Source organism: Melospiza georgiana, chromosome Z (genome assembly GCF_028018845.1).
Source record: "Melospiza georgiana isolate bMelGeo1 chromosome Z, bMelGeo1.pri, whole genome shotgun sequence".
Taxonomy (NCBI): Eukaryota; Metazoa; Chordata; class Aves; order Passeriformes; family Passerellidae; genus Melospiza; species Melospiza georgiana.
In genome coordinates, this window is record NC_080465.1 from 33,551,373 (window position 1) to 33,563,851 (window position 12,479).

General features: G+C 34.0%; 1 protein-coding gene across 1 annotated transcript in view; it reads right to left on the bottom strand.

Annotated features, from left to right (window-relative positions):
* CNTLN (centlein) overlaps window positions 1-12,479 on the bottom strand; it is a 193,754-nt gene that overhangs the window by 143,700 nt on the left and 37,575 nt on the right. Inside the window, 2 exon segments of the mRNA XM_058044544.1 lie at window positions 9,294-9,418; window positions 9,421-9,452. Coding sequence (XP_057900527.1) covers window positions 9,294-9,418; window positions 9,421-9,452 — 157 coding nt within the window.

Here is a 12,479-nt window from a genome sequence, read left to right on the forward strand (position 1 = left end):
TGCTTTCCTTAATGTGTTTCAGTGTTACATAGCAATTATACCCATTCTAATTTTATTTCATCTTGTCCATTACAAATATCTTTTTACTACAGTACTTGTTAGTTGCTTTAAAAACTACATTTTGACTTCTTTCTGATGATTTTAAATTACTTTTTTAATGAATTGAGTATTTCTAGAAACTGGAAGACAATTCTGTCAAGTTTTGACCCACAAAGGGTGCAAGAATGAGAAATTTTTATTATATATAAATTAAACTCTAAGTTTTCTAACAGTAAAACCAAAATTATTGTAATGTAAAAAGCATTTTTTTAGGAATATGTGATATCCCCTTTTTTAATGCTGCATAATTACTAAGACAGAAAATTAAGCTCAAACATGGACTTCAAATATTCACACTGCAATAGTGGGTATATTGGACTAAATCTAGAACTGCCAAAAGAAACTATAGATACCCAGTCAAACTCAATTCTTTTACCATTTATATTTCAGTCAAAATCAGTATTTTAAAGACTCTACTACATAAGTCTAATAAATTGAAACCACTGAAAAACTGATGTTAAAAACCAGTAAGTCATACTCTGAAAATACACCTTGATGGACTTTTGCATGGCAACAATGGATGCAGTTTTGAAATATTTCTTTTCTCTTTTTCTCATATGGATCTAACTTTGTATTTTAGTCTAAAAATCTGGGGGTTTTTTGTCTAATAATCTTAAGTTACATATACGTGCAATCTATGTACTTCCCTTGTTTTACTGGTATTTTCTCTTCTGACTACTTTTAAAAACTTCATAATGAGAAATTATGATACTGTATTAGGTAGAACACACATACCTGTCAAATGCTACAGTTACAATTGGAAACTTTAACTGCCTGTTAATTACTGGTCTTTGATCAAGTGACACCTCTTTGATGACATTGTCTTTGGTTTTCTGGTCACACACAAAGGAGGAGTCAGGGCAGAAATGACTGCTTCAATTCAGTAAATATATTTATATATTTATTATTCACATGGATAATAGTTATGGCATACTAAGTGAACAATTAAATGCATACATAATAAGATGTAAATATAAATTTTCTGTAAAATAGTCTGAAATTTTTCATCACACACATTACCAGAATAGCCAAATAAAATGAAGCAAACATTTGTTCCCAACAATTAAGAATACAGCATTTTAAAAAGGCATTTTTACCTTTAATGGAAGAAAACAGACATTCCTGCTAACAAAGCCAACACTAAAAAACTAATTTTTGCCTAACTCAATGTAATCTGAACAACAAGAAAAGTTCAAGCCCAGGAAAGAATCTCCCTAACACACACAACACTGATGTCCTATACTCATAGCTACTCAGTATCTGAAGAAGATACCTCACTGTTTTAACAGACTGTTAGCAAGTCTCATAGGCTAAACTTTCAAGCAAGGCATTAATCTTAACATGCTCAAGAAATCAGTATTTCATAGCAGAAATAAAATTGTACTTAAACCAACTTCTCTTCTTAGGAAGGATTCCTTAAAAAATTGTAAAAGCAAAACTAACAGGTGTCCACACTGCTTTGGTGTCCTGTTAACCAAGCTTCTATTCCAAAACCATTGTATTCTGATGCTGCAGTCAAGAAACAGATGAGTTAGAAGATTCCTTTTAATCATGCTTGACTTCAGGATTTTACAAATTACTGGAATTCTGGTTATATAACAGGCCAAGAGAAGGTAATCACTATTTTTCTCCCCTCCAGAAACCCCAGATGGGTAATCAACACAATAATCATTACCTTTCTGAAATTTAAATTGGTTAGTAAAGGTGGTGATGGCAAATTTGACTGTAATCAAAATCCAGTCAAAAATGAGCCTTGTGTTGCATTACCAAGAGGCATATTCCAGCCTTTCAACCAGAGAAACACTTCATGTTTAAAAAATTTGGGATATTTGTTACTGCAGCATGTAAGAATGATTTTGCCTTTACTCTTTCTGTTGTCACTTTTTAAAAATGATACAATTCTTCCTCCCTTTCATTTGTTTATATCACTTACGAGTTAAAGACTTGAAAAATAATCACAACTTCTAGCTTGGGAAACTACCTAATATTTTGTGAGAAATTTGGAAACAATAATCAATCAGCCTTTCATCCTTCCTCTCATTTTCTACTCCCACAGGCTCTCAAAATCCACACAGGACAAAGTGAATTACTTCCTGCCTTTTTCCAAGGCAGATCAGAGATCATGTCTCTCAGGCAAAACTAATTCAAAGTCCAGATAGATTGATATTTCAAATGAGTCCAAGTCAGTAAACATTTGCATTGAAATTTTTGTGCCTAGTGGATATTATATTTATATTTATAGTTATATTTATATATTTATATTTAGAAATGCTCTCTCTAGAAGTGCAAGTTCAAGATTAGCCAATTTCTTATGGAAATAAGTATCTCACAGGAAAATAAACAGTTCATTTATCAAAACCATATAATGTCCTTCCAAATGAATGGAACATCAAGACACAGTTACTTCCAGCTATAACTATATAAGCTCATTAGCTAGATCATACTGGTATGACAATTTGCTGGTTTTATGACTAGCAGTACTTAAGTGGTTATAATTATAGTATCTGAAAGGTAGCATCCTAGTAAGATGAATGGAGAACATCAAAAATATTATGCTTTTTCCTAGTTGGCAGCCACATCCCCTGATGTAGCTAATGGGGTTTTTTGGTAGTCAGCATTTGTCAGGAGAAGACAAATAGCATGTCTTTTGCCTCACACAAACTTTTCCAACCTTTCCTGCTTTGAAAACAGTACTAATAAAAAACATATTCAAGTTTAAAACTAGCTAAATCTATGCATAAAAAACATATTCACACTATTCATCTTTTAAAACTATGGTTCATATACTTTTTTAAACAACACCAACATACTATTCAATAGTAGTTTTTACTACTATTGATAATATTCAGATTTTTTTTTGAGGAATTTAACATCAGAAAATTTAAAAATTAAAATTAGCTGTCAGAAGACAACACAGATAACCAAAACAGCTTCCAAGTTTCCATTTGGCTCCTCATCTTTTCTTTTTCTGTTCTGTTGATCAAAAAAATGCTTACTATTTACATTTAATTATTTGGAGTTTAATTCTCGTTTCTGACCCAGTTTTAGAAGAAGCAACACATTTAATCACATTGCAGTATGCACATTCCAAAATATTCAGAATTGCACAGCATGATGAAACATGTTAACCATTAATAAAGTCAGGTGTATAGAAACAGAATGTAAAACAGACATCTGTTTTACAGAGAGACAGAACATTGCATAGAATATCCAAAAGAAAAACAAAAATATTGTATATGACTTATCTCAGAACTAGCAAACTTCACAGAAGAAAATAATGGAATCTTGTCTATATGTATGTGAACGGTTTTATTTCACTTGAATGCAAATAGGACAAGAGATCTACCCAGTAAACTTTTAAATCCCTAAGAAAACTTACAAAAATAAATTTTGTTCATAAGAAAAAAGAAATAGGAATATATTTAAAATAATTCCTTACAACATCTTATGACATTTGACAATGGGGGGAAAAAAAGCACCAGCAAGCAACACACAAATGCTCTGCAAAAATTGTTGACTGACTGTACTTAAGAGAATTTCTTCTGAACACATTATAGCTGTCCTTTCTCTGACAGGCAGCTTAGATTGTTACAGGGGAAGATACTTAAAAACAAATGAGAAAATATTAAAGGTATCGAAATCTGTAATAAATTTAGCCTATATGACACGAGAGCATTATTCATCAGTCAGAAAGGGTGAGTAGTTTAGCTGAATTATACAGAAAGTAAAGTATTCCATATTTCTCAGCTATTCTAACAAATTTCCTGTATTGATTTACCTGATTTCATCAGAAAACACTCTTTTGGTACATCAATGAAGAGATACTTGAAACAGAAAACAAAATACCATCAAGAAAGCAAAAAATGCCTAACCAAAGCCAGGACCTCCAGAAGCAAAAGAAGGAACTGTAATTGCTATTCACATGTAATGCAAAACACAGCCTGATAATGGTAGGAAAAGGAAATACTGACATTTATTGAATATGTGTGATGGCAGAATTATCTTAGGTCAGACCAAGGAAAGCTGAGAAATTTAAAAAAAAAACCTAGTAAAACTAAATAATCAACTTATGCTATTATTGGATGGTATGTTAACCAGAATCGTAGCGCAACTGGAAAAAAAAGAAACACCTCTGCAGAGTGAAACAGCTAAAACAAATTACCAACACTTAACAAGTGTGCAGGATTTATTTTAAAGTAGGTTTAGATTGCTCCTATGCACTAAATGCCAGCTAACAGCCAAGATACATTTTTCAGTTCTATGATCCAAAAGGTGTTTAGTTGATACTGTCATTGCTTTTCTATGGTATCAACTGAAGTATGAGAGTAGGGTCATTTGAGAGACTTTCTTCATCCAGCTGAGGAACTAAGGTAGATCCATCTAAAAAATGTAACAGTAACCACATTATATGCACTGTGTATAAAACAAGTATTCTCCTACATTAAATGTTTTATCAAAATGCTCACACTCTAAAAATGTACATTACAGAGACCCAAGTAAATAGAATCATAGAATCACTAAGCCTGAAATGACCTTGAAGATCATCAAGTTCAACCTTTGACCAAAGCCATCGTGTCAACTAAATCATAGTACTAATTGCTATATCCAGCTGTTTCTGAATCCAAACACACAGTATCATTGAGCATTAATGACATATTGAACATATAGTAATGACATAAATTTTTAAAAGTTAGTCTAAATTAAGACAAAGTAAAACTATAATGGAAATTATTACAGCACCATTGCAGAAATCCATGTTACAACCCATGCTTTTTATGAGAATTTGAAAAGAACAAGGGCAGAAATCAGCAGAAGAAACTCTAGGGTGAAGGTGAAGAGACAGTCCAGACAGACTATATATAGCATGTTCATTATATTACTTTCATTCTATTTATATTCACTTTTTCCCTCACAAATACTTGAATATTATCAGTCTATCAGCAGGTTATCAGTCTACACAATTACACACTGGAACTGCTGCGGTCTAATACCAGTACAGGGTCCTTCAGGCATGAAAACCATTGCTTGCGAGTGCACAATTTAATATCACCCTAAGAGACTATTCAACTTCAACCTATAGGCACATCTGATGCCAAATTTTCTAGAATGTGACCAAGTGGACTGATGTTTGGCATGCAAGAAACAAAAACTACCTGAATTAACACACTTTCCAAATATAGAGAACACTATCTGAGCTTGAACTCAGGTGTGGGCACCTGTTAAAGATCTGAGTTCCTCAAAATCTTCCCATAGTAGACATTAAAATGACAATACACTCATTACTTATGTGGGCTTTAGCATATTTGACTGGACACGTAGTTTCTCTCCTGCCTTATCATGTGTGAAAGGACTTAGGCTTTTCATTCTAATTTGAATAGGAACCTGCACTACTATTAGCATTTACAGATCTTTATAGGGGTTTAGCATTTATTTTCAGAATTTAATACTGCTTACATAAAAACATTTATTTTTGACTATGCTTAAAAGTTGCTGCAGTTACAAAAAATACTGGAAGTGTAAAACAACTGTATTATCATCAACACAGTAACTTGATGTTTTGATGACAATTTCATCGTCTTGAAGGAAAGCAAACTACTTGCACAAGACACCATGAGAAGGACTACCAAAGGCAAATGCAGGTACAGAACAACATCTGAAAATGTATCTGTCATGTTCCTAATTTTATCTACTTGCTGATGACCTTGATGCAGATTTCTGTGATTCCTCATAACTACAAACTCTTACTGTGCTTTCTAATTGCTATATCTAAATAGTCTAATTAGACTACTGCAGAATGCTCTTCCTCATCCACAGACATGCACACTACCACTATTGATAGTATTATCTATCCGAGAGCTGAGAGCTGAGTTCCAGGACATAAATTATCATTTCCTGTTGAATGACAATGCTATTTCCACTCCACTAAAAAGGCCTTCCACTGAACGACTTTTGATCAGTATGATTAACATGGATCCTAAAGGCCACATCAGATCAAGTGAAAGTAAAGCATTAAAAAACAAAGGCCTTAAATTGTAAATTTCAGAAAACTGTGATAAACTGGCCAAGGACTTCAGAATCTCTTCTTGTCTTATTATCCCTAGTATTGATTGAAATCTCTCCACCTTGAAATTGTTGATGAGGACAAATCTATTGAGTCTCATTAAATCCAGCACAGGAATGAAGTCCCCAGAGCATTTGGGACCACTAAAGCAGATGCTACACATTTTAGAAAAATATTCTCTATCCTTGAGAATATGAAATACAGCTGCAATATGAAATAGACATCAATTTATTTCCATAAAAGCTCTAATGTAAAGGAGTTATTGTAGAACACAGCATCCTTAAAATTTGTGCTTAAAGAAAAAAGGTATGTAAAGTCAACCCAACTTGATAAAACAGGTTACAGACCTCAACATGCTGCTCACTCCAGCTAGACTTGAAAATCTGTGGTCCTCAATACATTTATACATCTTTCAAAGCAAGTGAATGACCTCAGATTTATCATAAATACTTTTTCTTTTTTCAGTCTCCTGTTTCATACTACACATCAACATCAGCACAAAACCCTGTTTTTCTCAATGGTACCCTGTTAACAGGAACTTTGAATATGTGAGCCAACCAAACTGCCTGAGCTACAGCACATAGTGCCTATCTGACCACTAATAGAGAGGTCATTGATCTTGCTGTAAGGGACAATATATCATAGGATGTACATGCTGATAGGCTCAATGCCATTTGAAGAAGTAGGAAAATATTCCTTTGTGACTGTATTTATGGAATAGCTGACACATCCTTATCTAGCTGTTGCAGACTGCATATTATTAATGCAGGGAAGACAAACAGAACACATATTTGTCTGCAATAGTTCGTTCCTCTCTCATTGAAGCAAAAAAATATACATTTATATTATTTCTATAGATGCTGAGTTTTCCAAAAGCCTGCTGTGACTTCAGTAGACATATCTTGTGATTTGAAAAATCCACATTACTTGATGCAATTACAATTGGCTGTTTTATACAGTTCTGATCAGAAATATAGAATAGGACTGTCACAATAAATTAATTCCTTTCCCCTTCCAAAGTTCCCTTAACTCAACTTGCCACAAACATTAGCTCTATTCCACTGTGACTCAGGAACTTCACTTACTCCTTTTTTCACTGTTTTTTGCTCTTTTTTCCATTTTTTTTTTCAGGTTTGATATTTTTCAAAAAGAAGACTTAGCAGTTCCACAATACTAATTTTTAGCAGATATGAGTTGGCTTTTGCTAGTTTAAGAGAGTTTACTACTCCATGTTAAAAAATACTGAATTCAACATCTCCAAAACAGCAAATTTTAGAGTCTTTTGTAAACTGGGACTATTTGGCAGTTATTAAAAATTAGGGCTTATCTTCTAAAACACACTAATCTTGTTACAAGGTAAGATAGGCAGGAAATTTAAGTCTAGACTGACTAAGAACTGTGAATCATCTTTCTGAAGAAATCCTAAATATTGAACCTAGCTCAGATTAGAAGTGGCTTGACCCTATTGCTATATTAATATAACCATCAATTTTACACATTACTTAAGCAACTATTGTTCATAGGACAGGTCAAATTCTTTCCCATACTGAAGAAAAACTGGCAAAATCTCCCCTGTGCAAGGTAAGGTAAACTTTATAAAAAGTTTTTTCAGGATTTAAAACAGTCTCATGAAAATGAGAACTGAAAATCCAGTTTTATTTTCTTTCATATTGTGTTGTTGTAGAACTTGTCTGGAAGAAGATGGTTTTACAGCCACCAGAGAAGACATGTCATACTGTCTTCCTTTTTTCTTTTTGAGTGACTCAAAGGATTAATTTAACACCTTCAGAAGCACTGACTAGAGAATGGAAAACACAAAAAGCAGCAACTCCTGACACCTCTATTCTCCTTTTTTTAAATTCTAGAATTTACTCTACCTTGCTCTAGACAGATAAATTCCTCCTGCCTTGTACATGTTCTGAACAACTTTGACAGAAGGTCTACCTGTAGATTGACTGAGCTACTACTGCAATGAAGAAATTATTTAATATCATCATAGTATCATCACTGTATCATCACTGCAGTCAAATAAACTGTAGAGTTTTCTAGGGTGTTTGGGCTTTTTTCCACCCTTTTTTATATGCAACAGCTCTTTATGCTGGCATTCCACACTATTTCAAATTACCTTGGCAAACAACATCACATGGTACAGTGTCAAGTAGACAAGAATGTGTTGGACACTACAAGCCATAAATACTAAATAAACACACCTTTGGAAATCCAGTACTGATTCTGGGTTTGACTGGTTTGACTCAGGTCTAGCTTCACAATTTTATTACAATCTGCACACTCTAAGTAAGATGACAAAGGGAAGAAAATTTTTTTGGGAAAAAGCACTGGCAATACACAACTTCAGAAGGCAGTTCCAAGATAGTAAAAGGCATGTGAAAGTTCTTTATAGAAATTCTTCCTTGCCTTCTTACTTCTTAATCCTTCTAAGAAAGAAGCAAACATATATTTTGTACTTTTTAGAGACTGAAATATATATATATAAGTTCATAAACCTGAAAGAAGTTCTGAGTAGTGAGTGTTTGGCAGATCAATAGAGTGAATGTTTCCCCTGACATTCACCAAAAACATAAAACCATTCTGCAAATGTGTGTATTGTTCAAACTTTGTGAACTAGTTAACCATTTCAAAAGATATTATAGCAACAATTTTTCCAGGTAATTTTTATAGAGCAGTTGCTTGTATCTTAAACCACTAATATTCTTTGTGATTCACACAAATACTTCAGTTAGTGAAAAGAACATCTTCCCCTGAACTATGAAAATCAATTTGGAGAGTTTAGTAATTGAAAGCTCCTGTCCTACAGAAGAGGAAGACAAAAACATAATTAACACCAAATCAGATAAAGAAATTTATATGCTTGGCAATTCAATCCTACTTGTCTGCAGATGAAACGAAATCTTAACTTTTTAAGGCTGATCCATTCTATGTATGCAAGGGGCCATATATGCTGATACGCAATCAGACCAATAAACTCAGATACTCAATTATATTTTGGCAATAATAGAGAATAACAGAGATTTAAAAAATGCAACACTACAAACAGCTTTGATTACTCTGTGCATTGATATTGTACATATGGATATTAAAATGAACCCTATGAGCATAAAGCAGAATAACATACTTTTTGATATGTTGTTTTAGCTGTGTGAGCATATTCATGGTCTTGCAGTACTTTTTGTATATCAGCACTGAGAGCCTCTAGCTGCTTTATCAGCTCAGCCTGCTGTGTTCTATCTTCAATGTTTGTCTGTAAAGATTCTGCAGCTCCTCTAACTTCTTCCTGTGCAAAACAAGCAATAAAGAGAAATTAAGAAAAAGAACAATGACCTCTGTTAAAAAATTGTATGGAAATAATTTTATTGTAGATAATGAGCTTCCTATCTTCATTTATTTTTCTGTCAATTGCCTTACAAACACTGTAAGTTACATATAAAATATTTACCATACACTTTTGAGAAACACCTAAAAACCAGTTATCCTTCAAAATGGGATGCCTTTCTATTTCCCTGTAATGCTTTAACTGCTCTAAAATAAATAAATTTTCACTACTTCATCTTTTTCTAATCAATATTCAGTTAACTCTTTAGCAGTAAGTGTCAAAATGTAAAATACACAGAACACATCAATTGTAAATAAGTTGTTGGGTTTTTTTACTTAGAACAATCAGAAAAAGGTAAAACTTTTTCCTGAACTTGCAGAGTATGTGTGAAGCAACCTTTTTTTCTGACACGCATCTACTCCCTAGACACATGAATATATTTGCTGATAAATTACTTTTTGTCTGCAGGTACAGAATACTGCAACAACCATAAACAAAGTAAGCAAAACCTTTGGTGCATATCATATAACATAATAAAAGCCTTATAAACACAATAAGAGGAATGGTGTTGTAATGCAACCATAGGATAGATCTAGTATAATCAGATTTCTCAATAATTTCACTGTACTGCTGATGGATTTTCTAAATTAAGATCAAAGCACAGTAACACTTACTATAAACAATGATTAAGACTTTGAACATTTTCTGCAACATACATTGGAAGTACCGATGACTCTATTAATCTCTGCCTATGTATTTTCTACTTATTCCCTTTTAATTCACAAGCACATTTCAAACTAGTATTACACAGAGACACCAAAATTTATATTTAGCACTCCAACTAATTATCTTCCTTACTCCCTCAAAGAATTGTCTTTTTAACCTCTAACACATATGTAATATTTCTGTGACTGGAATTATCATTAAAGGAGCTATCATTGTGTTTTTCTAATGCTTCTGGAGATATCTAGGTAAAGATTCATGTATAAAAGGTAAGCAGCAATAACAACTTCATTGTCTTCTTCCAGGGAAAACAGAATGACAAATAAACAATTTTAAAGGAAATTCACAGAAGTTTTTCCTAAAACCTGTGCCACTGATTAGAATTTGTGACTGAATGATTATTCAATACAGATACACCTGAATAATTACAGATGAATTTAAACTGCATGCACAATACAACAGTCATTTAGTTTCAGTGTTAAAAAGCACCATTTCAGAAAGCCTGTTATGAGAGCAACAAAGCATAACACTTACTAGGACTTGTAAGTAAGTGTAATGCTTACTAGGACTTAACACTAAGTCCTGCTGTTCTGCATAAATTGTAAAGTAGTTCTGCAAAGTTAACGAAGGTAGAGATAACTAAAGACTCCTGATGCATGAAAGTGCAACTGCACTATGTATTGCATATGTACTAATTTAATTCTGTTCAGAGGAATAGCAGCAGAACTACAGACAAGTGATATACTAGGGCTTTCTGACAGCTCTACAACAGGCTTCCAAACAAGCTCTTCTTTAATTTCCCTGACTGCATGTATATAATTGAAAATAGCATATCTTTTCACTGCCATTGAAACACAGATTATATTAATTTTGCACAGGTTCTCCAATCAAATCTTCATTTTGTTGTGGAAGGGAAAAACATGGGATAATGTTGAACCCTCAAGACCAGTCTGCTATATTGCTACTCTTTAATTTGTATGCAAACATCAATGCAGTTATCTGTGTCTGTCACCCGAGAATGCAGTATTATGTGTTCTCTAACAGTCTGCCCACAAAGTGTATTCAGGTCAATGGGAATCTTTTTTGTTGACTTTATCAGACTTCCAGTTATATCCTTAAGGGAAGGCAGTGAGAGGGGGAAACTAAATCTTGCAGCCAGCCACACAAGAACCACAGCACAGTCAGAACACATTAACACATCTGTTTATGTTAAATTCAAGGCTTTTTAAGTGTAAGAAAATTCAGTCACAGTTCCATTACACTACATTCTAGAAATCAAACTTTATTTATTCATACTTGTACTTCAACTTGCTTTTGTCTTTAGTGAATGAGGCACTATTTTTACATTGCAAATCAATGGGGGAGCCTTCTTTTATTTCACTTTTACAGACCAATATTGAAATTACGCTAACCTTTACCAGGCACTATTCAGTACCAATGTGCGATACAAACAACTAGACATATATAAGCACTTTGATAGGAAATAGGCCAAATCAACGAGGGGAGTTTTAAATTAGGAATGGCAGGGATCAAAGATGTTGATGAAATGGCAAGTGAGGGAGCTGTGGCCTGGACTGGCAGGCAAAAGGAGACAGGTAGATACAGACAGAAAAGACCTTGTGATGAGCAGCAGAATGTTCAGGGAGGATGTTCACTTTATGCACACAAATAATGGAGTGCTGACAGTATGAGGGAGGTTCATAAGAGTCTTCCTGGTGAGAGGAGAAATGGATGATAATATCTTCACAAACAACTCATTCTGAAAGAACCAGTGAAGTTCTGGAGAAATGGGTGTGAGAGTCTTCATGAATATCAAGCCACTCAAGTTTGTTGCAGAACCAAGCGCATGCTGAACTTCAGGGCAAAATGTGCAGGCTTACTAGACTTATGAATATTAACTTCTCCAGCCAGGGTGGGCTTAAAGCTAGTTTTCACAGCCATGCAATGCATGATGGGGGTGAGAGGGATACAGCTTACAGGGGGAATGTAGTAGGTGACTCAGGAAGGCTTTATCTTCCTAGAACCTCAGCCAATGGGAAAAGGAGGAGGGGGGCAACATGCAGTCAGGAGTTTAGGATAAAGGAGGCCATGTCTTCCAAAAGCCCAAGACTCCTCTGTCTCCTTTGTAGAAACTGGTCTTTTACAGTGTGATTTTCCACACACTGGGAAATTAGCTACACTGGGTGCCTATCTGAAGCTGCTGTTCAAATGGACACAGCACATCTTCATGGAAGACAACAGGAGGAATAAGGGATCTGTCGGTAC